This window comes from Meriones unguiculatus, chromosome 6, assembly GCF_030254825.1.
Source record: "Meriones unguiculatus strain TT.TT164.6M chromosome 6, Bangor_MerUng_6.1, whole genome shotgun sequence".
Lineage (NCBI taxonomy): Eukaryota > Metazoa > Chordata > Mammalia > Rodentia > Muridae > Meriones > Meriones unguiculatus.
The window spans coordinates 127326617-127354385 of NC_083354.1; the positions used below are offsets into that span (position 1 = coordinate 127326617).

The 27769-nt window shown below is 40.2% G+C and overlaps 1 protein-coding gene across 7 annotated transcripts in view; it reads left to right on the top strand.

Moving 5' to 3' along the window:
• Positions 1 to 27769, top strand: part of Runx1t1 (RUNX1 partner transcriptional co-repressor 1) — a 153779-nt gene that overhangs the window by 123561 nt on the left and 2449 nt on the right. For all 7 annotated transcript variants that reach the window (XM_021653803.2, XM_021653804.2, XM_060386013.1 and 4 more), the window contains 3 exons: positions 7138 to 7206; positions 13152 to 13342; positions 26152 to 27769. The exon at positions 26152 to 27769 is cut by the window's right edge and continues 2449 nt beyond it. In XM_021653803.2, coding sequence (XP_021509478.1) covers positions 7138 to 7206; positions 13152 to 13342; positions 26152 to 26427 — 536 coding nt within the window. In that variant the 3' untranslated portion in view covers positions 26428 to 27769. The remainder of the gene's footprint in view (positions 1 to 7137; positions 7207 to 13151; positions 13343 to 26151) is intronic.

Below are 27769 nucleotides of genomic sequence, written 5' to 3' on the forward strand. Positions count from 1 at the left end.
TCTCTGATACAAAACCAAAATAATAAACTGTGCCTACGCAATAACCTGTTCCATAGGTGCACACAAATTCCTGCTTTTAGTGATGCTTGTTAAATTCATATTTTTTATAACGCTAAGATGCTGTTTTGGCCTTAAGCTTTTTCTTTTTTTTAATAGTTTATACTCTTCAGAGGCTACATAACATTTGCATTTCATTGTTCAGACTGTTAAAAGAATCATGTGATTTCTGAACACAGAACTTTAGGCTGCCTACTACTGAGAAACTATCACAATTGTTAAGAGTTACGCAGTTTCCAGGTTCTAGCATCTAGTGGTTATTTTTTTCTTGTGTATTTGCTACTTGATTTGTGAAGCCATTGAGTGAGAGGACAGGTAGCTTATAATCAGAGACTGCTATTATTTACATAAACTGCCTCTGCCTTCCAGGATTTAGAATTGAAGGTATGAGTGAGTGCAGTAAAAAGATGATGAATTATTGGCAAATAAATCCATTTTCTATTCTTGGAAAGTGTTTAATGAGGTTCCTGTGGGCAGAGGAAGCTATGATAGGTCTGTATTTTATATACATGTAGGTATCATTATGATGGAAATTGTTTATTTTCTAAAGTTTGAAATAGTTGGCTCAAATGAGACCTTCAGAATAGATTACAAAAGGTATGTTTGGCTCTAATCCAGCTCTCCTCCCATCCCTAACTTGTCGATAGTGGGGATGTTTAGCCATACACACACTCTTAGCATTTTAAAATGCTATTCAGGGACTGCCTGTAGGGGAATGTAGCTTCTAAGACTGATGTGCTATGTTTGTATGACTCAATCCCAGTATCACTTTTGAAATGTATCCAAAGGATTAAGTCCACTGGGGGGAATAGAAAAATAATGTGATTAATCTCTCACTAATTGAATTTTAGAAGTTTTCTCCAGATATGAAACAGACACTGTTGTGAATATCTTCAGAATTTTAAGCACCAAGAACATACTGATCTCATCGTGTTGTCTTCATTCTTTAAATAAAATGCAAGTTGATATCTTAAAGAACTTTTTTTTTTCATGTAACTCAGCCTGGCTTTCAATTTGCTCTGCAGCTGAGGATGATCTTGAGCTTCTGCCCCTCCTGCCTCTTCCTCTGAAATGCTGGATGACAGGCATGTGCACCACTCCTGCCTTGAAAGACTTTTCAAAACAAGATATTTCATTTGAAAAATAAAAAGATACTTCTGACTTTTATTATTCCCCATTTGCTGTCCAGAAAAAAACTCTAATTTGATGGCTAACAACCTTAGACAGCTACTCTTCAAACCATTGTCTTTCCTTTTCTAGTGTGACCCCTATACTTTTCTGTTTTGTTATCAAGTGTTCTTGGCTAGCAAGAGGGTAGTAGGATGAGACTTGGCAGATTTAGTCACTGGCACAGAACTCGCCAGCTGGCCCTTGCTGTGTTCCCTGAGTGTTTGGGTCCCTGGCACTCCTTCCCCCCCGTGTCCCTTGAAGTGTGCTTATATTAACTCTTTTGAAGCCTAACATTTTTGTTTAATTTTAAATTACTTTCCTTTTTTAATTGCTTGGGAGTATTCTAGAATCTTTCTGCAGTTCACTGCATGCCTCTTTTGTTTCTAAGAACATTTCAAAAATCATGAGAAAAGATTTTTTTTAGAAGTTATCAAATTTGAGCAGAGGCTGTCTCTGGCATGAACCCAATGGCAGGCTCTCTGACCACCTCCCCTGGGGGTTGCAGTTTTACCACTCCACAGAGGAAGACTATGCAGCCAGTCCTGATGAGACCTAATAGGCTAGGGTCAGATGGAAGGGGAGGAGAACCTCCCCTATCAGTTGACTAGGGGAGGGCCGTAGGGGGAGAAGAGGGAGGGAGGTGGGATTGGGAGGAGACAAGGGAGGGGGCCACAGCTGGGCTACAAAGTAAATAAATTGTAATAAATAATAATAATTAAAATAAAAAATTTTAAGAAGAAATTATGAATTTAAGTTATCGGGCTTAAGGCTAACCTCGGGAACTAAGCGAGCCCCGAGTGTTTGATGGCCCTGATTCCCTGTGGTTATGGAAAGCATATTGAGGAGATGGTATGGCAGAGGTGTACAAAGTGCCTGTGTGTTTGTTCTGGCAAGAGCCTTTGCTAGAAAGAAGTTTTTGGTTGATTTAAGTGTGAGGGAAAATGAAGCTGTTCTTTCATCTTAAAGGTGAGCCATTTAAGAATTTTTAATTTTTTATTATCATTATTATTATTATTATTATTATTTTCTTTTACACTTTATTCACTTTGTATCCCCCCCTAAGCCCCTCTCTCCTCCCCTCCAGATCCCACCCTTCTTCCCCCTTCTTCATGCATGACCCTTCCCAAATCCACTGATAGGGGAGGTCCTCCTCTCCTTCCTTCTGATTTTTGCAATGACAGAGGAGCTGATACTTTAAAGTCACTCAGTTGGCAGGTGGTCTGATCATAGCAACACTGAATTTCTAGGATTCTCCTGGGCATCTGGTCCAGACGGTATATAACTTGCAGATTCTGAGTTAATTCTGGATCTGAGTTCTTGGTTTTCTTTACAACGTGGGTTCTGTCACGCCACACATCTCACTGTGTCTCAGTTTCCCATCTACAAATGAAGACAGTAAGAATGCACTTATTGTGGGCAGTTCTACCAGTAGTAAAGAGGTGTAAAAAGGTGTTTGACAAACAGTAGATATGATATAAATGTTAATATTATGGTGATCTTTAGGAGACTTTAAAAGAATAGTACTAAATGCAGTTAGTAAATTTGGTTGTTGTTGTTTTTTCTCTCTCTCTTTTATTTTTTCATTTTGGCTCGATATCCAAGTTTGTAACATGAGAGTGGATTCATAGATACTTTTTTCAGCAACAAAATATTTCCGAGCATGTTTTTTTTTATTGCAGAGAAATTTAAAAAGGAATTTTGCCATAAATATAATGCTGTATTTAATTCATAACCCATGACTATAAGAAAATAGTTTTCTCTCAACCAAAAGAAACATTGTTCAACTTCCCTACTGTCAGAACATAAAAACCATAAACAAGCTGTGCAGAACAGAGCTGTGTGTAACACTGACTCTTAGACACTTACACTGATTCTTTGTAATCACATCATAATAAAGTTCATCTCATGGCCACACAGCTAGGTCCATAATGCATGTTCTAAAAGGTCTTCTTTGTTTAATGATACTATACTTAAAGCAGTGCAAACTAAATATGTCTTATCTTTTCAAGTAAGGAGATGGTTTTTCCTAGAGTCCGAAGTATGCCCATGGATAAAGACGGGTATTGGAAAGCAGTGGCTAGTTTTGAGGCTCAAAAATAGCTTTGAGCTTTCTGAATTTATTACTCTTTAAAAAAAAAATAACCTAAAAACAAAAGTGGCATTTGCATGGACGAAGTCACTTAACCTTTTCTCTCTTCAATGGTCTTGTAATAGATATGATCGTGACTCCAGCCTCATTCTGCCCACTACAGGGTGAAGGCCATGCCTAGGTGCCACCAAGCTTTGAGCATTGCTGTCCTGGGTCACATGAGGTCACATTGGTTCTCCAAAGGCTCTCAGCTCATCCCTTCATGTATATTGATGGCGGCCCTTGCTGTATCTAGTACCCAATGGTCTCCATTCTGTCGTAAGTGTAGCGCATCTTCCGCCTCCTCCGAACATCATCAACTGCTGCTTCTCTGTCACATTTCTCCTAACATTTCCCTTCACTCTGATGTGGCTCCTCCTCTTTAGTAGGTGTCTGTTGTCTTCTGTTGGTTGCCGCCTCATGCTCCTTTTACCTTCAGGCAACTTATGCTTCAAAACAAGCAAACTTAATTTAGAAAGTTTGCTTTCATCTATCAGTAATCACATTGTGTAAATGTTTTACTTTGAAATTCAGTCTTGATAGATGCTCCTGTCTGTTTCTACTGTTGTGCTAGAAGACTATCCATTTTTATAGAAACTGCCATTTTTAAAGGTAGTTTACAAAAGAAGTTAGTAGTTACAAACAAGCTTCTTTAGAAGGTACTTTAGACTCTTAGAATTTTCTTCTCTAGGTTAGGCAGAATTTTAAAACAGTGAAGCCCTATTCATCAACTTCAGTTTTTTTTTTTAATTTTTCATTTGTTAAATTTTTTTGTTTACTTATCTATTTAGTTATACATTTGTCTTGTATGCTCCTTTTGCCTACATTATTTCTACTACATAATCAGACATTGCTACTTAACTAGAAGACAAGAAGATACTTAATTTGAAATTGCAGCTACTTAATCAAAAGATACATTAAATGTATTAATTCTGTAGTTTCTGAAGCCTGTCCAATAATAGCTTTAATATTAGCATGAAAGCAAATGGATTCTGACGATTATCCTTTTGATGGTTCTGTTCTTCCCATTGTTAGACCCAGTGTTCAGAAAAAGTACCATGACTTAGAACTGGAAGGAATGCTGAAAATTCCGTGTGTGTGTGTGTATGTATGTGTGCGTGTGTTTAGGTTTGACTACTTTGAAAAACAACTCTTTTAGAAATTAGGATTATGAATATTGTTTTTCACAATTGGCTTTAATTTATTGTGTAGTAGTTGGAGCTGTGTGGATATCACAGTGTATCATTTAGAGAGATGTAGCCAAAGTAAGATGCAGTGTAGTTTCCCAATGTTGTATAGCAAGATACCTACTATACAACACACTGAAGGTAAAAGGTTGACTGAGCCTTAAACATTGGTATTTGAGTGAAATTGAGGCCATAAATATTTACAGGGTTTAAGTAACATTCATGGAAAGTTTATTAGTGAAATTTAAGTCTCTGCTTCTAAGTATAAAGACAGTGAATTGATAGCTGTAGGAAGAATTTCAATCCAACACATTATACAGTATTCCTAGAGTTAAATATTTTGAAGTATATTTGCATACTGCAAACTTCTTCAGAGCTTCTGCGTTCTTTAAAGTTGTATGCTATTTGGTTAAGTACTGAGGGAAACAATCTCTATGGTGCTTTCTTCATCCTAGTTATTTATAAGGAATATATAAATTTGGTGATGATAATAAAGCTATGCACTCATAGTAATCCCTCCTTTGCCTCAGAGTATAGCTGTGTTGCCTCAGTTTACAGGTGGAACAGCTCATACATGGAGAAATTAACTAGCCTGGTACCCTGAGTGAATGAGTAGTAGCGAGAACTCAAGATTTATTTCTACTGTTTCTCTTTTCTTTGTGCTACCTGCAATTAGTAACAATCATCTTTTATGTCACCCTTCCTGTTCCTTATAATAATACTCACTTACTTACCAAAAGACAGTTGATTAAACCATTGAGCAGAGACAAAAAGAACCCACCCTTGGCTACTTCCAGGAATCGGTGTTCGATTTTGGCTGTAGACTGTACAGATCTGTTGTCATCCAACTAATGACCCGTTAGTGAAACCGTTTTCTCCTGTGAAAAAGTTAGTATCCTGTACTACATGTGAATTTACCCACATTCCATCTCCTGTGGAAATAGTTACGGCTGCACAGAGGGCGAGCTTGAATAACGAAGCGGTGCCATACATCCTTTCAGTCACACACTCAACAAATGGTGTCATCTAGCTTTCTGGAAAAACAAAAAACAGTTCAGGCCTCTTGCTGTTGTTTCTTTACAAAGTGAACATTCCAATAAAAACTCATGGGGATAGTACTTATTATCATATAAGTATATTAGTGTTGATTATATATATCTATATGTATATATATATAATGTAACTATCAAATAGTTATAAAATTATAATATAAACCTGTAAAAATAAATCTTTTATAATTAAAATAATACTTAGAGAAAAATTGCAAAGATAGAGCAGAAGCTATCTACATATTTCCTCACCAATTTCTTTTTTCTTTTTTAATTTTGCTAGGATTTCTTAAAGTTAGCTAGGGAAATTAGTATTCTGGCTCACCGATAATCTATGTACCATGCAAAGATTTGCATATATTGGGAGCATTCACATCTAATGACTTAGCTAAAGTGACTGTCATTTTTCTTCTCTTTAATATTCTGTAGCTGCATAAACTGTAGGCAACTGGACAAAATTTTTCTTATCTTAAACACAACTTATATAATAATGTATTCTTTAAAACAACAGTTTGCTCTTGATAATATGTGTGTGTGTGTATATATATATCTCACCTGAAATTTATCATGCATTGATTATTGTAGTTTTTAAAAGTTCAATTGATAATTCTCTTCCTCAGTCCTTCTGAGGTCTGTTGTCTGATGTGATAGTGTTTGTCTCTAATTCTACCACTTGGAAGGAATAAGTAGACCTTGAATACATAGGTTTGCATTGAAAATCCAGTATAGAAGACTTGTCTTGCACATTTATATATTAGCTAGGGAAGACCATAACAAACTTTATTTTCAAGGTATATAAAAATATTAAATGTTTGTAGTTTTTGGTATGAACGTGTTATTTGAAAACCAGCATTCCTGTGTCAACTTTATTATTTTTTCAAAGTTTTAAACTCTGAAGACACAATAAACAGGATTTAAAATAGAGCTTCATTTCATTTTCTGGACAAAACATAAACCACATTCTGATTGATGAACTGAATGTCCACAGGTCCTTTCTATTATTCCCTGGCCTCCATCTTTGTCAGTTTCACATGACACAATGTATGAGAAAGTGTTTAAGCACAATAGGATACTAAAGAAAGTATTAGGTGTGAGAACTGGTTAGCTCTAGAGTAGGACTCACTAGTTGGTTGTTTTCATAGAATCAGAGCTCTCTGTACATTATATTATCATATGATTGATTTTTTTTTAAAGGAAAGTCACCAACTATCACCTCTTTAAAAACACAAAGTGTACTTATAGAAATCATCACCATGAGAAAGATCTGGGAAGCCTATTCCCAGATATCTTACTGTATGATGAAGTAAAGTTGCTTTGGACTTGAATGTATGAGCAATTTGGATCAGTGACCTTCTGCTTTCCTTGGGCCCTGATGACTAGCTTTGCTATTTTTGTGCATTTTCTTAAATTGAAACATTCAACCTTTTAAAATTGCATTTTTGTAGTGAAGCCAAGAGGAGGAGTTGCTTGCTTGGCTCTGCATAAGGATGTGGCAATGCTGATGGTTCTCTCCCCTTCTCTCCACCCTCTCCCATCATTTTCATAGATGCACATCGGGAATTCCTTCACAGGCCTGCGTCTGGATATGTGCCAGAGGAGATCTGGAAGAAAGCTGGTAAGAATTGTTTAAAAACACGAGTTTAGTGTTCTGGCAGCTGTGTGCAGTTGTTAATGCTGTGATGTGAGGAATGACAAGAAAGGACCTTCCTGCAAACAGCAACAATAGCAAAAGCAAAGCAAAACAAAGTAAAAACCACAAAACAAACTAATAAAAAAACCCTCTCATTAATATTCTTAAACTAGACCTGATTAAAACATGAAATAGTTTTTATTCTCATAGCATCTGCTAGTGCCATTATAATTGAAAAGCTGGCAATATTTCCCTTATAACCCCTCCCCTCTTATTTGTAGCATCTGTAATGGTTTCAGAGTGCAATTTTGGCACAGGAGGTCTTTAGCTTGCATGCAGTTTTTCTTTGATGAGGAAAGAAATCCAGTGTTTTAGGAATTAAATTACATGCATCAGCATTTTTCTTTGCATTCTGAAGTTGTACCTACTCTAGTCGACTTGTTAAGGAACTTCAGAAGGATTATTACTTTTTAGTTATAGTCTATTATTCAAATTACTCTTCTGTGGTGTTTAGTATTTTTTTTGACACAAAATGTTTTATTGCTACCTGATTTTACAGACACAAGGGAATACAACTGGACATTTATTCTGCAGATTCTAGGGACTTTTAGACAGGACAGGGGCCTTTGTTCATCTCCTGGAGGCTTTTATGGGCAAGCAGCCAGTAGAGATTAGGAGCCATGAGGAATAGGGACACACAGGTTGTCACAAGGGCTTGGAGGTAGCTGTCAGGGACTTCATTAATCTGTAAGTGGAGGGAAGAGGATGAAGACTCCAAGGCCAGCCTGGGTATATGTCACCATTAAATGGAAAAAAAAGAATGAAGAACAATGTTGCTTAGCTCCCATTCTTTTCCTCTTTATTATCTTTTCTTTTGCTTCAGCCACCTTTAATGTCCTCCTAGCCATAGTACCCTGGATTGCAATCTTCTGGGCTTTCAGAACTTCCTTTCTAAAACCTCGGCTTTGCATATGTTTCTACTTTGAAGAGTTCAGGTATAACCTACTGGGCAGATGTAGCAATGTGGTGTTCACTGTTAAATCGTGGCGCTCAGTTACTTTTTAAGTTGGGGAACAGAGCGGCTGGGACTTTGATTTCAGCACGCGCCATTCATTCACCCCCACGACTGTCTGTGGCTGTGCATTCGGAAGCGGGTGTGACGCTCCCCAAGACCCACTGACACAGTATTTGGATGAGCTGGCAGATTCTCTATGGAGCGCAAGCTAAGCATGAAGCCTGTACAAATCCAACTCAGGAGACAAATGATAAGCCTGGTTCAAGAGCTAATGATGACACAAAGAGCAGGCAGGCCGTGGCTGTGTCTTTGAGCTGCTGAACTTTTACCAGTTAAAGCACTTTTGCTTTGAGTTATAAAACTGGCAAGGGCTGGGGAAAGCCATACTAAGTCTCCATAAAGGGTCCTTGTTGTTATTATTACTGTTTTTCTACAAAAGATTTCTTGTTAGGTTTTGGCTGAATTCAGCATTTTTTGTAGCTCTCTCTTACTTGGCTGACTGTTCAAATGTCCTTGACCCACATGTTTTATAAAATATCTAAGAAATACCCCTTTTTGTGAGGGTGATAACAGTTTTCTTAGATTTGACAGAATTCTGTTTCGAAGCTCCTATTAAGAGCTAGGAAGCTCCAGGACAGCCAGGGCTCCACAGAGAAACCCTGTCACAAAACAACAAAATGAAAAAAAGAACTAGGAATCTCTCTCACCTGTCCTCTCTGCAAAGCAGATGGACCCTCCAGCTGAGCTGCTGAAATGGGGCTGCTCACTTATTTCTTATATTGTACCTGTCTGTGCTAATAGGCTCAGGGTTCTCCCAAGTTGTTACTAACCTGCCGAGTGTCCTCCAACCCTGAGGAGTTGCTGTATTTCCCCATCATGTACTTTTTTCCTTTCAAATCCACTTTTAAGCTGCCAAGGCCTGCCATTCCAATAAAAGGTACAAAGGATTGTCATTTTGGACAGGAAAAGGATGAGTTTCTGTGTTAGGGAAAAATGTCTTTCTCTGTTCCCTTTAAAAGTTACTTGTAGTTAAGTAAAGTTCTTGATAGTTCCTAAAGAAAATTGACTGTGAGCTCTTGTATAACTCAAATTCCCTGTGCTGTTACTTGCTAATCTTTGTTAGAGTGCTTATAAGTAAGAGAAGATTTTCTTGAATACACAACCTTTTCTGGAAAGTTAGTTTGAATAGTTAAGCATAAAGGAATTCCTCCTGTGAACAGCAAGCAATGGCAGGTCAATTCAAAAGTGTACTTTATATTTTCCTGTTAATCAAAGCTGTTTTTTCTTCTCCTTTGTTTTTCTTATTTGATATATGGGAATCTGCTGAATCATCCATCATAGTTTCTTCACTGTTTTGTGCATGTCTGAAACCAGTCTTGATATAGTTTAGGTTCATGGGACTTAGAAGTTGTATCCAGCCAGGCATGGTGGTGCACACCTTTAATCCCAGCACTAGGGAAGCAAAGGCAGGTAGATCTCTGTGAGTTTGAGGCCAGCCTGGTCACTAAAGTGAGGTTAGGACAGCACAGGCTACACAGAGAAAGCCTGTGTCAAAAAAAAAGAGAGAGAAAAAAAGAGAGAAAGAGAGAAAGAGAGAAAGAGAGAAAGAAAGAAAGAAAGAAAGAAAGAAAGAAAGAAAGAAAGAAAGAAAGAAAGAAAGAAAGAAGAGAGAAGAGAGAAAGAAAGTTAGTTGTGTCCATGCTCTGCTGAAGACAGGGTGAACCTTGCCAGGAGAGTTTGGTATTATTTTTACATGTATCTTTAATCTATATCCTGTCTTTATTCTAAGATACAGTTTAGTTTTGTTACAGAAGACATTGGTTCTTTCTCACTGTGGTACCAACTCATCACATAGGAACACTTTGTACTAATTTTCTATAGATTAAAGCTAAATATGAAGGTGTGGATGGCAGCTTTACCTAGAGAGCTCCATGAAGTGCACGTAATATTTCCCTGGACAGACTTCGTGAAAAGCAGGTGTAGAGTTCCCAGCAAGTGTCAGGGATGCAGAGTAGTCTGAGTGTGAAGACTCAGAGTTCCCTGTGAGTAGCACAGCGTCTAGTATTTGAGAACACCAAAGGTGAAACAGGCCATCGATGCTCAGCTTCTTACACTCTGAAAGGCTTCTAAAACTTAACTGGGTAAGCAGAAAAATAAAACAAAAGCCAGACCTAGGCTTAATAGCTCACATCTGTGATCCTGAAAATTGGAACATGAAGGAATGGAGATGGTGCAAGAATGAGGCCCCTATGCTTCAGGAGGAGGCTCTGACCCATAAAACCAAACCAAACCAAACCAAGAAGAAACAACAACAAAAGCCTCAAACGAATGAACAAACAGAACTGCTTTCTTTTTCTTTAAGGGAAACCTATACGCCTTTGCCAAGAAAGTACTATATATTATTTTCGTGGCAAAAGATAAGTAGAGTTTAAAACATTTGAAAATTACTGAATGGACACAACTCTAATCATTTATATAATATAATCATTGCATTGTTCTCACGGGAAATTATAATTATAAATAACTTATTTTTATTCTTATGTGCACTGGTGTTTTGCCTGCCTGTATGTCTGTGTGAGGGTGTCAGATCTTGAAGTTACAGACAGTTGTGAGCTGCCAAGTGGGCACTGGGAATTGAACCTGGGTCATCTGGGAGAGCAGTCATTCCCCCCAGCCCATAAGCCATCTCTCCAGCCCTGGAAATTATAATTATGAAAGTAAATAGTTTTAATTGTGTTTTCCAGCTTTTTTGTCATTTTAATTTTGAATTCTACCACGTTTGTATATGGTGCCCTTGTTCTCCCTCCTCCACTTTTTGTCTTTCCCTCTGCTTCTCTTCTTTTCTGGAGATCCACATGCACGCACCCCCACACACACACACGCACACATGAGCACACATACACAAAAAGCATACCCACCTCCACAAACACAGAGAAAGACCCGAGGTAAATCCTGTGTGTTGCTGCAGTGATGGTTTAACAACATTCTGATCCACATTTTTAAGATTACAGGTGCTAACAAACATTGAAGGCCAGATCCAGTTTTCTCTAAAAGTCGCATTTTTAAAGGCAAAAGCGAAGAAAACACATGAACTCAAAAGTTACAAAGCATCCTTATAAAACTGGAGGGGAAAAAAATCTCCAACATGAAAGTGGCTTTAAAATTATAACTGAATGTTTTCTTCAGTATATTTCTTTTCAAAGGATCAGAGAATGTTTGCAGTTGGTAATAAATATTCAAGCACCTTGCAAATGTCCTACCAATTCTCTTTGCTGATCTGTATATGCCTGTGGGATTAGAATAGGAATGCATAATTTAAATATAAATTGCCTGATTTGCATATACAATTAGTCAAGCTACGGCTTTGATCCTAAGCAAAAATTATTGTCCTGTATTACCACTTAGATAGAATTTTAATTCACCTTGAATATTCAAACTAAATTAGACCCTCGCTCTCCAGTTAGAAGCGCAGCCTTTCTCGGTGCCCTGAGTCTTTTACAATAAGGTAATAAGGCAGCTTTTGCCTTTCCCGAGAAGAAGGTGCTGTGAGCTGTGGGCAGTACCCTGATTCTACCCAGAGCTTAAGTGTGTATCTTGCAGGAGCAACAAAAGCTTATCATAGTTCAATTAGTATTTCCAATCTGGGTCTATCCTTTCTAGGTTGGTGTCTGAGTCTTAACCAGACATTCTTTGCAGAGAAGATGCTTGAGGAGGAAAGGTGCTAAGTGAGAGTCTGGGGAGAGCATGACAGTGAATCACAGGAGGGGTCTTCTGAGGACCTGTAGGCCGTGCACTGCAGAATCAACCACAGGAACTTAAGAAAGAAATTTAATCTACAGTAAAACATTTGTATTAGGAATCTATGTTTTTAATTAAACAGAATATTTAATTAAGGTGCTTTTTAAGTGGGTGAAACAATTAAGTGCAAACACTTGAATGAAACATGTCATAATTAGTTTTAATAGTGTTAATTGATAGTAGGTTTGCCAAGTTAATAATAGCTGCTTATTAAATTTTCAATTAATCATTGTGATTTTACTTTGAATAAAGATGAAAATTAGATAAACTAATTCAGGAGGAGGATATTTTCCCTTGTTAATTAGAGCAGTTAATTTTTTTTTTAATGGAGAGTGCTTGTTTTAGTTGTCAATCTTCTGTTGAACAGTGGTTGAATCTTTTCACCTCAACTGTAGCCCAAAACTGACAAGATAATTGGATACCTTGTAGGTTTTCAGTCAGATCTGATGGTATAGCTTGGGGTGTGATTCAGTTTTGTTTGTCCAGTGCAACAGTTGGTTGTGCCAAACTACTGTCTATATACTTGAAGTAGACAAAGAACAGCTTAAAACTTCGAAATGACAAGGTCCCTTAAAAAAAATTATTTACTCCGTAGAAGCATGTTATCTTTATTATTCAAGAAATGACAAGAAAAAGTAAAACTGTACCTTTTATTTCATTATTTATTTTATTTAAAGGGTCATATTATATAGCCTAGGCTGACTTTGAACTGCTGAATGATGGGATTGCAGACATTCAGCATGATATCAGGCTAGAAAGCCAGGGTCCTGGATGTCTAAATGATCCATACAAGTTTCTTATGGACATTCTTGCTCTTCAACAGACCCCATAATCATTTCTAGAGGCATCGCTGTGGGAGAAAAGTTAAGTAAAGATATATGCATTAAAAATATTCCCAAGAAGGCCACAGCAAAACAAAACAAACAAAAACAATCTCACTTTTGACTTTCTAAATGAATTTACAAGATCAGGTTGTTCTTTAGACAAGCAAAACTGGCCAGTCATTTGGATGAGAGCCCGGATTTGTTGTATGAAATTGCGCTACAAAAGGATTGGTGCCTAGAGTGCCGAGCTAACCCAGAGATGTTGTTTTCCTTGGTCTGGCCCGATTTCACAGAGGAGGCTGTGAACGAGGTGAAGCGACAGGCAATGACAGAGCTGCAGAAGGCCGTGTCTGAGGCAGAGAGGAAAGCCCACGACATGATCACCACAGAGCGAGCCAAGATGGAGCGCACAGTGGCCGAGGCCAAGCGGCAGGCTGCGGAGGACGCTCTGGCAGTCATCAACCAGCAGGAAGACTCCAGTGAGGTAAGGCATCTTTTTGGAGAGCTTCCTCACAAACAAGAGCTAGAACATTTGGTTTTGGTTCTGGAAGTTCACAAATGCAAGTGGCAGCTGACTTTAGACAGAGAGCTGGAGCAAACTTAGAACAGTGTGGAAAGAATCCAGGCCCTGGTAGGGCTGGTCTAAGCGTGTTTATTCATTAACCACCTGGAAGGAAAGGTGCACCGTGCAAAATCACTGTAGGCAGAAGATAAACTTAGCTCTTGGTGCTTGTTTTACACAGGGCCCCTTCTTCCCCTCTGCACACGTGTTGGACACTGAGCTTCTAGGGATTCTCCTGTTTTCATGTTCCATCTCCAGGGTGGAACACTGTGGTCACAGATGTGTGCACTTTCCTGTCCAGTTTCACATGGGTCCTGGGGGGTTCAAGCACAGTTTTTATGTGTGGGGCAACTATGTTATCAGTCGAGCCATCTGCCAGCTCCTAATATGAAATTCATATGTTCTCCAAGATCATTTTGATGACCATCATTACAATTGCTTTAATAATGTATCCTAAAGTCCAGTGCTAGCGTAATATTTGCATGATTTAAACATTTCTAAAAGATTTTATATATCGTCTTAGTTTTCACATCATCTATCATAACCATCATGGTGGTCCTAACATAATATTATGAAGTATTAATCCACTCTAATGATTTCTCCACATCCACACCTACACATATGCACGCATTCAGGATGTAACAATTCAAGGAACTGGCAAGTAAATAACTAAAATGTGGCAGAATACTTTTAAAAATACAGCCTACAGAATCAGAGCAGCATAGACTTGTTCCATGTTAATTAATATAGCAAACAATCTTAAACTCCAAAATAACTCCAGATAAAAGACTGCAATTAGCTAGTCTCACAAAGCCGAACTAGCAAAGGCACAAACTGATAAATCAATGGTCTACTACAATATGTATCTGTAATTTGTGAGGGAGAGTAAGAATTTAATTTGTAGCAGGCTTTTCTGCAGATGAAAGACCCTGCGGGAATCACTCAATGCCCAGGGTTTCTATTTAATGTGTAGCAGATGAATAACAAGAGGACAAAAGGAATTGATTTTTAACATTTGGAAGTTTCTCAGGAAGAGAGGGACAAAGGAAAGTTTATCTTCCTTTTAATGGCTGACTTTTCCATTGTTGAATTAAACTAGACAGAAATTCAATTTTACTGGCTTCTTGCCCCTAAGATTTATACAGACATCTCTTTTTTTTTAAAGTTTATTAGTGTCTTCTGAAGAGAACTTATACAAGTTGGAGATGGTATCAGAAACACCATCCTGCATATATTTTTACTCTTAAAGGAACATTTTAGGCCTGATATTATATTTAGAGTATTTGTGGAGGGCTGACTTATAAAAGCAAAGGCCTCGGAAAGAAATAAGTTAATATGTTTACACCCATGCAGTGGCATGCTAGATTCCTTCAGTCCCTGTATGCGCAGTGTCTTTGCTATTATGAAACCATGCAGAACAAAAGAAGTATGATGTTGATGCTGGTTGTGGTATTAAAATTAAACAGACCTCAAGTTCAGGTCCACGGTACTTAGAGGAACCCTTCCAGACCACCAGAAGGACTCAAGTTTCCTCAGGCTAGGACATGTCCATTCAGGCTCTCCTGTTGACTCATCAGTTGAGGAGTCTGTCAGGAATAGGAAGTCCCCTGACCCAATGCATAGATGGCTTACAACTTGGAATTTTCACCCATTTGATGCCCTGGAATTCCTCGAACATTAACCATTTCACCATAAAGAAGGTTCATAAAGCATTTGCATTTTAGATTTTTTGTGATTTTTTTAAGAAAAAATAAGAAGTCTAGTCACTAATAGAAACTTGTTGAAAAAATACGCATTATCATTAAGTGTAATGGTTACTAGTTTTTAAATCTCACAAATGGGCCTTCTTTGTGTAGTTACAAAAGGAAGTAATGCACATACATCAACTGTACCCATTTATTTATTTATTTATTCTCATGATGTATTGCTGAGCTTTTATTCTATATCAGGGATAGTGTTGGCTCTGAGGGCACCATAGTCTTTGCCTCATGTTGACTGCAGTTCACCAAGAGAGTTAAGTAATTGAATTATTGAAGTCACACTGAAGCTCAAAGGTGAATGTTCTGATGTTTAAGGATAAGCAGGAACAGGATGTTTTGCCCCGTGTGGCCTCTGCCTTTTCTTTAGGCCATGCAGTCCTAATCCCGTCAAGGGAGAAACAGCAAGCTGGGGGAGCAGTTTGTAGAAGTTGGCAGTCTTGTGGCTGAGATGGGTTTTAGAAGGGCCGCTCAGACCAGGATGAGGCCAGCCATTCCAGGAAACTAAAAGGAGTTGTTTCTGTGTTTTTCGACCAAGATGAGGAAGGAGGCTGCATCAAGGTTTGAATTAATGTGGCTGTAGTAGGGTCAGGGGTTGGGACTCAGGGGTAAATTTAGATAAGCTGTCTGGATGTTCATGAGGTGAATTGTCACATGGGGTTTGGATATATCACATGACCAGATTTGAACCACATTTAAAAACTTGCTAGAGGGCTGGGAAAGTAGCTAAGTTGGTAGAGTTCCCACCTATGGTGAGTGAAGAAGGCCTTGGTTTGTTCCCTAGTGTCTCATTAAACCCACTTTAATGGTACTGTCAGGGATCCCAGCACTCTAGAATTAGAGGCAGGAAGTTTAGAAGTTCAAGGTCATCTTCCACTAAGTAGGAAGTCAGCATGAGCCACCTGATACTATGTTTCAAAAACAATCAGAAGAAAGAAAAGCAAGACAAAAATACTTGACAGATTTTTATCTACATGTGGTATTTGGGGAAATGACAGAGAAGGTGACCCATTCTTCGGCAGTCTGTGTTGTGTATGCAATCAATATTAATTAAAACATTTAGAAACCCAAGTGAGTTGTTAAATCTTGCTAGAGAGACATCTCTAGACTGGAAAGAATAAGCAGACTAGCAGCATCCAAAGTTCATCTTGTCCACAGTGAGAATCAGGATCCTCCATGTTGAGCAGGGTGTTAAGTGAACACACAGCTGTCATGTTCAGGTACTTTGAGAGCCACACATTAATCTCAAATGTGCTTGTTTTGTGACAAATTACATTGTTACCACTGCACAATCATCTTCTGCTCTGTAGCTACAAAAGGACAAGTATAGAACCCAAGTAGAGTGTAAGAGTAAAACCCAGACGTCTTTTTTTTTTCAACATGACAAAATAAAATATAAGACAAAAGCCATCACATCGAGGCTGGACGAGGCAACCCAAGAGAAGGAAATTAGCTCTAAGAGAAGGCACAAGAATCAGAGAACCATGTGTTCACATACTCAGGAGTCCCAAAAAAGTACTAAGCTGAAAGCTATAAAGTACACACAGAGGATCTGGTGCAGACATGTGTAAGCTTGCTGCTTCAGGCTTGCGAGTTCATATGACCCTTGGTCAGTTGAGTCAGAAGGCCTTGTTCTTCTGGTGTCCTCCATTCCTCTAGCTTTTACACTCTTTCTTCTTCCTCTTCCATGGGGATCCCTGAGGAGGAAAAATTGTAGGTCAGAGGTTTTGTGACTGGGTTGGTGCTCATGCTTCTCTTTTGGTACCCTGAAGAGTACCTTCCCACACCAGAGACACTCGAACATAGGCGTTAAGGCTAGCTCCGTGTGGGTCCCACTTTTGCTTCTCCACATTCAATGGGTGTTCTCCTCAGGAACGGAACCATACTGTCAGTTTGTGCAGAGCAACCCATTGTCTTAGCAGTTGCCTGGGTTGTGTGGGTAATTCTACGGCACCACCTTGGTCAACAACTCAATTGAATATAACCCAGTCCCAGTACTTGGAAGCCTCATTTGTTGACAAGAGATGGACAGTTGAGACTCTGAATCCCCCATTATTAGGGGACCTCATTAGGATCACCTTCTTATGTTTTAGAAGTTCCCACTGCATTAGGTTTCTGTATGATCCCTCAAATGCCCTGCAATTCTATCTGATTCTCTCGGCATCCTTTCTCTCAACCCTCTCTCCCCTCCCCATGCCCACTGATCCTGTTCTCACCCTCCCTCAGTCCACCCATGAAATCTATTCTGTTTCCTCTTCCTGGGAAGAGCATGCGTCCTCCCTCCAGTCCCTTTCTCTAGACCTAACCTTTCTACTGATTGAAGGTTGAACTCTATTACCAGCTCTGGGTTGATTCACTGTACTCCTATGTACTCTCTTTCTGTGTAAGAAATGGAATGGTAATTTGATTGTCTCGTTGGTTCTTTAAAACATTTCTTATACCAACAAGTATGGTGTCACAGGCCTTTAATCATAGCCTATGATTAAAGAAACAGGCATATATTTGTAAGTTTGAGCCCAGACCGGCATACATCCATAGTGAGTTACAGACCACCCAGGGCTTCACAGTGAGTCTGTCTTTACATATATAATATTACTTTATAATGTTGGAAGAGCTGGAATCCACAGCAATTATCTGCCCATTTCACATGGTCTTCATGGTATGTTCTTTTCTGATGAGACCACTACCATGCCCCAACCTATCTTTTATTTTAAATACTCCCTATTATAGACACTTATCCATTTCTTTTCTACATCACACATGGAATGTACATACGTTAAATATATAAACATACATGTAGATAAATTAAATGAATCAGGTAGTCTTGCATGTGTCTTCTTTGTAGCGTCTTTGAGTAGAACCTGGGCTTCAGAATTGAGAGGCCTGGATTGCTGGCCTGCTATCCTCATGTCTTTCCTACATGTGCCATACTCACATTCATATATTTTGTTTTGCTTCGAGACCCATTGATTTTTTAACCCAGATAGTTGGGACTTTTAAGCCAGTTGTGCGTTAAGCAGGCCTTCATGTGGCTCACTTATTTTTTTTCAAGGCAAGATTCCTCTGTGTACCCCTGGCCATCCTGAAACTCACTCTATAGACCAGGCTGGGCTCAGAGATTTGATTGCCTATGCCTCCTGAGTGCTGGGATTAAAGGCATATGCCACCATCACCTGGTTTAGCTCACTTTCGTATCAGCTGTGACAGAAGGAACAGTGATGTTTTTTCCTTTGCTGATAAGACAGCTGACTCTTAGAGGATGTAGGATGCTTGTTCTATGGCACAGATGGTACATGGGAGCTGTTTCCCAGCCCGGGTTGCCTGGCCCTCAGACCAGCCTCTAGCCACAGGGCCGTGGTGGGATCCTTTCCCCCTGGACCAATTATACACCGGTATTTTTCAATTCTTTATACACAGTTCTCCAGCTTCATTTAGATGTGTAAACCAATAGCTTCACAACTAAGAGAATGACATTAGACTTGACAGAGCCTAGATATATCTCTTTCTTATGTTTTACCTCCTTTTAAATACCTATTTATTGCGTGTACACACACAATACCAGGCATGATGCCAGAGGATGACTTTTAGGAGTCAGTTCTCTTAATCTGCCCTGTGGGTCTTGATGAACTCAGGCCATCAGGCTGGTAGTCAGCTCCACAGCCAGTGGAGCCATCTTCCTGGCTCTATGCATTAATTGCTTTACAGAGTATTACATATATCGCTCAAACTGTTTTATTTCTTTCACATTTCTTTTTCCTATCTGTGAACACAAATACTTCTCTCCAATGCCACACTGGAGTACCTGTTTTCCTGATGAAACTTCTACCGATTCCTTTTGTGATCCACAGCTTATTTGAGTGTAGGAGACTCGTGTGTGAATCTAAAAGTTACCAGAGAAATAAATCATACATATGGTATTGTTCTAATAGAGACTTTAGTTTAAGCCACCAAGGTGAAATTTTTCCTTACATTAAGAACTATTACTTACTGTTCTGTATAGGTGAAAGCTGTTTATTAAACCAATAGGAAAAGAATGGGGGTGTCTGTGCAGTCCAGCCCAAACCATGGAGTGGTTTATCATTACTACACAGGCCTTATAGTCCTTCACAAGATGATCAAACCATTTGGTTTCCAAAAGAATTTGTACCTGTCCACATAAACTATAATGTTATGTTTCTGTAAGAATTGGTTAATGTGCCTGTTATTCAAAGATCAGTTGTTTGGTTTTGTAATAGGTTTTGGGGGTATAGTGGACAGATTACTGTCTGAGTATGACTGACCCTGAGTTTGCTTTGGTTTTCATGGTTTGTATGTGTGTGTCTGTACATATGTGGTGCCTGTGCATGTTTGTGTAAATGAAGAGGTCACAGAAGGATGTTGGGTATCTTCCTCTCACACTTCGCATCTTAGTTTTTGAAACATGCTTGCCCTCTAAACCTGCTTTGGCTAGGTTGGCTGGCCAAAGTTGCTTAGAGTATCCTCCTGTCTCTACCAACTGACGTTTACAGCATGAATGGTAGTGCCAGACTGCTGTGTGGCTGGTAGGGATTAGAACTCAGTTTCTGGAACTTTGGTTCTCTTACTGGGATAATGTGGGATAAGTGTGGGATAGTGTTTGTATGACCCATTTTGCAAGGTAGTTGAGAGGGACAAATGAAATAAATAGAAGTAGGTTGTGTTTCATATAAAAAATTAACTGATTTCTTGGCTACTTTTCTCTTGTTGTAAGAAAGCACCATGGTCAAGGCAACTTACAGAAGAAAGCATTTAGTAGGGGCTAAAAGGTTCAGAGGATGAGTTCATGACCATCATGGTGGAAAGAATGGCAGCAAGCTGGTGAGCATGGCATTAAGCAGTAGCTGAGAGCTTACGCCTGACACAAGATCACTAGGCACAGAGAGCTAACCGGGCCTGGCATGGACCTCCAGGAAGGCCACACCTCCTGATTCTCTCCAAACAGTACCGCCAACTAGGGGCTGAGGGTTCACATGCCCTAGATGATGGTGGATAGTCCTCATTCAAACCACACCCCACACCTCAAAGCCTGCTCCCAGTAACATAGCTCTTCCAACAAGGCCACACCTAATCTTTCCCAGTCTCACCAAGTGGGGACCATGCATTCAAATGCATTAGCCTGTCGGGTCATTCTCATTTAAACCACCACAACTAACAAGAAAGGGGAGAAAGAGAGGGGAAAGAAGGGGAGGACAGTTGTTAAGAAATGATTCTAATAGGAAAGATGAGGAAATTTGAATAGTAGCCATAATATAGGAGAGAACTGAAGAGAGACTGTAAGTAGGGCCTATGGTAGTCATTATAGGAACTAAAGAAAGAGGAATTAAAATAAAATGTCCTAGTCTTAGGATTGTGTGCAACAAATGACTCAGATGGAGAGGAGTAGACTTGGCTTTCAGATTTAGAGGAAGGTAGGCTCCACATAGAACAAGGTAGCACCCTGTAAGGGGGTGTTGCCTCGGAAGGCAGTGGGACACAAAAAGCAGGTTTGAGTCATTGGTTTGTGGCTGACTGGGGAAATTAGATCAGGCAGGGAGAACTTAGGAAGGAAAGGCTGTTCTTTATAACAGTTCCTGCTTTTCAAATACCTCAGGGGAATAAAGAAATAGTGACAATAGAAGAAACAAAATAATAGCATCTTGGAAGCCAAAGTCACTGGTGATTTCATCAAGGGGGAAGTAAAAAGAAGGAATGGAGGAGGTCCCCAGCGGTGAATCTTCAGGGAGTCTGAAGACAGAGAGGATAGACGAGATGCTGCTGAGGAAGTTCTTTCCTTGTAGCTGTTAATGCCTGTGCGGAAGACACTTCATTTGAATGATGTGCAAGTTTTCGGATTCTAGTGGTACAGAGGCACAGTGTCTAAAACAGGAACTAAGCCGCCATCTTTATTTCAGCCAGTGCTATGGGAAGGAGCTAGGGTGACCACCTGCTGTGTATGCAGAACCTCAAGTTCTGGGCTCGGCCCTGGCACAACTCTGCCATCCTGCAGTCCCTATTTTTGTTTCAGCACTTTAAGCTACTTGCCTGTGGTTTGAATATCAGTCAGCAGTGGCACTGAACGTGAAAGGCAGGCTGCCCTGACTCTGAGGCCTGTGTCATTTTGGTTAGCTACCAAGACATCTTGTTTTTGCTGCCCTGTGTTTCCTCGCCCGACCTGTGCCCGCTGTAGGAAACGATGCTAACCAGTGGAGCAACAGTGGAATCCAAGAAGAGATCTGACATTGGCAGAGTGGGGCATTTTGTAAAGAGATTGGCAGTCTAAGTACCAGCTAGGTGGGGGCTGGGGAGGGTTTAACTTCTAAGGATTCAGGTTCCTGAACCGCAAAATATCCATGAGCATCGTTTCGGAAGGTCAAGTGTAATGCAGCTCTAACATGTGGCCTCAGTGTGAATTCAAGACTGCATGCTGCTTCTGTGGAGTTTTGCTTTTAGAGAGCTAGTAGAGCCCTTTACATTTGGGGAATTTTGGGTAGAAAATTTTTACCAAAATGTCTTGAGCATCACTTATAAATAAGACCTAGTAAAACAGACAGTAATTCCAGAGAAAACCTTTTGCCTCTCAGAAAAAGAATTTTCAACATTGATGACAAGGAGGGGTGCATTTTGCTGATAGAATAGCCAAATTATTCTCTGTGTATCTAAATAGCAAGGTAAAGGAAAGAGCTTTCCTGTCCCGAGGGACAAAGAGCTGATGATAAGAAAAAGGTGTAGAATCTTTGCTATGAGACCCTGGCACCCAGAATCTTCCCTCCATCCTTGTGTTATCTGTATACGAAGTGTGTTTAATGTATTTTTGCAAAGAGGAACTTTGTATCCAGCGTTAGGTTCTTCACCTGCATCTCAGGGCTACTTTGCCAAACTGCTATGATAAAGCAACATGATCAGAAGCAGTGATTTTGACTTATGGTTTCATAGAGATAAGAGTCCGTCGTGGTGAGAGGCAAGGCAGCAAAAGCAGAGAGCTGAGACTCACACCCTCAGCTGCAAGCATGAAACAGCAAAAGTGATCTGGAAACAGAGGAAGGATTTAAATTCTCAAAGGCCACTCCCGGTGACATCCTCCCTCCAGCCAGGCCACACCTCCTTAAGAGTACCACCAACTGTAGGTGCTGAGGGTTCAGATACCCTGTGGGGGATATCTCCCACTCAAACTACCACACATGCCTTCCTCCATTTCCAGGTCAGTGTCTGTAATGCTGGCCAGGCATCTGTTGCCTAGGTATGAGCTCATTAAAAGGAAATTTAGAAAAGTTATCCAAAAGAAATATAACACATACAGCTGGCCTTTTAAGGTTTCTGATGAGCTTTAAAAATACAGTTCACTTTGGAGGGTTGTTTTGTTTTGTTGTTTTAATCCCACTAGACCATTCAATTGCTTTTTGTTTCACCTTCCTACACCTGGAGGTTGTTACCCTCAATGGTAGGGGGTACATGCATAGAACTTTAGAGTGGAGCTAGAGGTAAAACTATCCCTTAACTCAGATCAGACCCGGGAAGGGCTAAGGCAAGAGGCCTCAGCTCTCAGCAGCTCTACTATCTGAAACATCTGTTTCTGTATTTGGCTCAATACCACATTTTTTTTTAAATTGTTCCCATCTTTGAAAACACTTTAAAAATAAAGAAGTCCCCATTCTGTCTCCTGTTTCCCCTCCCCAGCACATGCATTTGTAATTACCTGGTTTAGTCTGTGCGTTTAATCAGTTTAAATGGAGAATGTCGCGTACATCTGACTTCAATCTGAAGGAGCCGTTGAGCACTGGGCAGTCACCACCCTGGAGTCTGCCAAAATGTGCCTCTGCCAAAACATGATAGGACTCACACCAGGGTATTTCCTAAAGACACCACTTGACTCAGATTAGATGTTTAATTTCCTTAAAATATTGTTTTGGATTTGGGACTCTGTTCCCTAATTGGGATTTTCTGATGTAATTTAGGAATATCGCTTATTTGCTGAGTTTGTTCCAGGACCCAGCTGGCAATCTCCTGAAAGCTAAACCTCACTGAAGGAAACTTCACTCAGAGTGCAGAGCGTTGTAGCTTTGAAGGCTAAGCCAGGCCCACATTTATTGACAACGTCATGGAAACATTATCCCTGCAAATGCAGCGGAGTGAAGTTGGGGAGCGGAAGGCTTCCAAATGTGGTGATACTCAGAGTGTGTGAATCTTTCGAGATTTCTTTGTTGTTGTTCTTTTGAGAATGGGTATCCAAGATCCCATTTAAGCAGCCAAGAACTGTCCTTAGGCTCATGTATGATGGGATTACAGGTGTGAACTACCATGCCTGGCATCTTGAGACATTCATCTTAAATTAATTGAACTAGGGAAAAAATGTAGTACTGATTATCCATTACAGATTTGTTTGACTAACAACATTTACATATCAACTAATTTTTTTTTTAGTTTGACATTAGAGATTCTGTTTTGCTTTTCTTCCTAACACTAAAATTTCTAAGTGTTTAAGAATTAAAGTTACAGAGCCAAACTTTTTCAAGTGTGTGTGTGTGTGTGTGTGTGTGTGTGTGTGTGTGTGTGTGTGCATATAGGTCAGAAGAGTAGGGTTTCATCTTCTACCGTGTTGCAGCACAATCCCTCTTATTTCTGGAGCTGTGGTACATTCCACAGGAGAGCTAGCACCTGCACATCTGGACTCATTAGGATATCTACCCATTCACATGTGTTCCTGGATTGAACTCAGGTCATCAGGCTTACACAGAATAGTTTTATGCACTGAGCTATCTCTTTGTTCCTTTCTTATGGTTTGAAATCAGAGTTGTTGAAGTTCCCTGATTCTGGTCCTTGAAAGACTCCAGGAGCTCACTTTTAGCAGTTAATATCATTCATTCTGCAAAATGGAAAAGCTTTATTCTCAGGGAAATGGTCTGACTTTCCAGCTTTGTGTTTTGAATAGGCTCATGAGCCCATCTTAGGACATACTCCCAACATAATGAAATCACAATAAATGTAGAGAACACAGTCAGGAAACTTGCAAGTTCTCATTTGTTACTTTAAAATCTGTTTTAATTATGACATAATCACAACTGTCGGCGGGTTGGGTTATCAGACTGTCTAAAAACCTGTTTTGCAAGAAGACAATCAAAGCCATTGACAAGAGCTTAGGATGTAGCTGAGTGGGAGAACACTTGCTCAGCACGTGGAAGACCCCGGTTCCATCCCTGGCACTGCAAAAATAGAAGCAGGTCATAGAAAGCTGAGTTGTGTAAGGCTACGACTGCCTGACACAGCTCTTCACAGTAGGATTAGTCTTTCTAGGGAACTAGAAACATGTTTTATTTATGAGATGAACATTTCGATAGGGTTCTCCGAGGTTCTGTGTCTCCTGCAGGAAGCATCCCTGAGAGCCTTGTCACAGTTGTTCTCCACCCCTTCGACCTCGCTTCCATTAGATCTGCCCCACACAGGTGTTCTTCTCTAAAACATCTGTGCTCTGATTCATGAGGTGTTTATCTTAGCATGTAAATCTCAGAGGCAACCTCATTTCTGCTTTTCTGCATCTTGCAAGAAGCCACATAAAGCTGGCAGCTGGTGTTCTGGGGCCAGAGTTTCCTTCTCCCGATGCACAGTTGAGCCCCAGTTCCCTCTGCCATCTCAACTTTCCGGACTTGCAGAGGAGTTCTACCAGCTGGGAAACACTGTATCCAAGTCGAGCTGTTAGTTATTTGCCAAATCTTAGGATTTTTCATTTTTCAAGACTAAATTAGGCATCAACTGGTGCATTCATTTCACCTTTTTTTAAAAAATCCCATCCCTGTCAGGCTAAGCCTTTATCATAGATAAACAAACCAGAGATGATTCTCTTCAGGTTGCTGGGGTAAAGGGTGTTGGATTCTAAGATTGACCTAGCATTTGGTTGTTAGGGTTACCTAGTGAATAGAGTAGAAAGAGCAGCAACCTTGCCATATCCTCTCTGGGCTGGGATGGAACAGGAAACCGATTCCTTTAACTCTCTTATGGTTCATTAAGTCCAATACTGTAGTCTCGTAGTTCCTTTGTGATTCCTGTTAATGTCCAGGAGAGAGCTTCTGTATTCGTATATAGAGTAGTATATTCACATTTAACCATTATAGTATTGGTGGGAAGAAGAGAAAAGTTGTAAAATAGAGATTGTAGTTAGTATGGAGTAGATGATTTATTACCTATGAAGATTGCAAAATCTAGGGAGAAAGGATTTTTATGGCTAACACATGAAGGCTCTTTAGCCATTTCCATCAGTGCCATAGTCATGACTGAGAGAAAATTCAGACAATTGAGACTGAATTGAGAAACTTCACTATCTCTGTGGGAGGCACTGAAAATACTGTCTCTCCTTGTTTGGAAGTGCAGGTTCACATGTGACCAATGGGTGACAAAGGCACCGTGTGTGAGAAAGTGCTAGGAGGGCATGTTGAGGTGTGGGCAGAGTGCCAGCAGTGAAGATGAACCAGGAGGGCGACTGGGTCTCCCCTCTGATAGAATGGAGAGGTAGCAGTAATGTGAACAGATGATGAGTGGCCATCAGCCAGAGGCCCTGGTAGGAGCCAGAGAGCCCATCCAGAACAGCCTGCAGGGGCCAGGGCAGGGCTTTGTGTCATGGTGCCCTCTCAAGAGGGTGACTGGCCTAGAGCTGTGGCCCTTTGGAGAGGAACATAGCATTGGCCCATACTGCTCTGTACTCCTCCTCTTCTCATCCTTTGGTCCCAGGAGCCCGCCTTGGGAGGCAGAGAATGCTGGCCTGGAGACGGGCAGAAGGTTGGAGAAGCTGGGAGGAGGGGTAGGCTGTGGTGCAACTAGAAGTTCAGCCTGGGTGAGCTCCTGACTAAGGTTACAATAAGGCCAGAGTCTTGTGAATTGTCCTTTTTTGTCTCTGTAGTTCTTGAGGACAGAGGAACAGTAACACTTCCCATGTATACTAGATTTTTATCTTCCGGAAGCATTCACCGCGTGTCTCTCCCTCTCCTTTAGAGTTGCTGGAACTGCGGCCGGAAAGCAAGCGAGACCTGCAGCGGCTGTAACACAGCCCGATACTGTGGCTCCTTTTGCCAGCATAAAGACTGGGAGAAGCATCATCATATCTGTGGACAGACCCTGCAGGCCCCACAGCAGGGAGACACGCCTGCTGTCAGCTCCTCAGTCACGCCCAGCAGTGGGGCTGGGAGCCCTATGGACACACCACCAGCAGCTACTCCAAGATCTACCACTCCAGGAACCCCCTCCACCATAGAGACGACGCCTCGCTAGACCTACGCTCAGACTGTCAGAGGAAAGACACCACAACCAACACGAAAGCAAAGAGACGACGCCTCGCTAGACCTACGCTCAGACTGTCAGAGGAAAGACACCACAACCAACAAGACAGCAATTCCTCACCCTCAGATGCTCAAAGTCGCTTTTCTGTTTGTTTGTTTATAGATGAACTATCTATCTTATTTCAATGCTTCAGCAAGAGAGAACTTAACTGTATCTTTGAGGCGGTAGTAAAACAGAGGGCCAGTAACGGGTCAGAATGATAACAAAGATATCTTTTCTTTAGAGAACTGAAAAGAGAGGAAAGAATATAACATGAAATGCTAGATTTGACCTCCTCCCTGTTATTTTCAAGTAGCTGGGATTTTAAACTAGATGACCTCATTAACCAATGCTTTACCAAACAGCAAACCAAGAGATTTCTAATTGCTGTTGAAAGCAAAAATGCTAATATTAAAAGTCACAGTGTTCTTTATATACAATAATGGAAAAAAAAAAAAAGAGGCAATCCCTCAAGGGCATGAGTGTTGGATACAGCAGTAGACATTTTAACAAGAAGATGAATGGCGTCTGTGGGTTGCTAACTGAACTTTGAAGACCTGCTACAAAACGCGCAGATGTGCAGCAGATTGGAAGGAGACACAGATGTTCGGTTTTTTTTTTTCCTGTTTCTGAAAAGAAATAATAATATCCAGGTCAACAGAATGAAAAATGAAAGATGATTTCCAATGGGGTGTATGACTATAGCAGCAAGAAAAAAAATGCCATAATACAAAGGCTCCTTTTATATATATAGTCACACACACACACACACACACACACACACACACACACACACACTTAAGAGACTCAGCCTGCAGTTAATTAGCATTGTGGCAGCTTCCAAGTCAGCCAGCTGCCCTAAATAACCCTTCAACATTTCTTCACTTTTGCAAGGTTCCACAGAGTAAGACATTGGGTCTATTCCAGCTTATTCATTTTATATTGAAAACTAATTTTAAAAAATGGTGGCTTCAGCTCCAGCCCCTTTTCCAAATTTTTTCAATCCCACCCTGTTTGGATTTTTAATTAAAATCTAGTAGTTCTCTTGGTGTTAAAACACTTCTGTCCTGTGAGGTTTTCCCATTGGTGTTTTTCTTGTAAATGTGTTGGACAAATGTGAAGATGCATTGTAGTTTATCCATATGCCCACATTTAGTCTCTTTATTCCTAGTTGGTGAGAAACCTGTATCTTTCTATGCTGCTTTTATATCTGTATGTATTAGTGGTATTTCTCTAGTAGTTAAAAAAAAAAAGAAAAGAAAAGAAAAAAAAAAAACCTTTTTGGTTGTCCTCA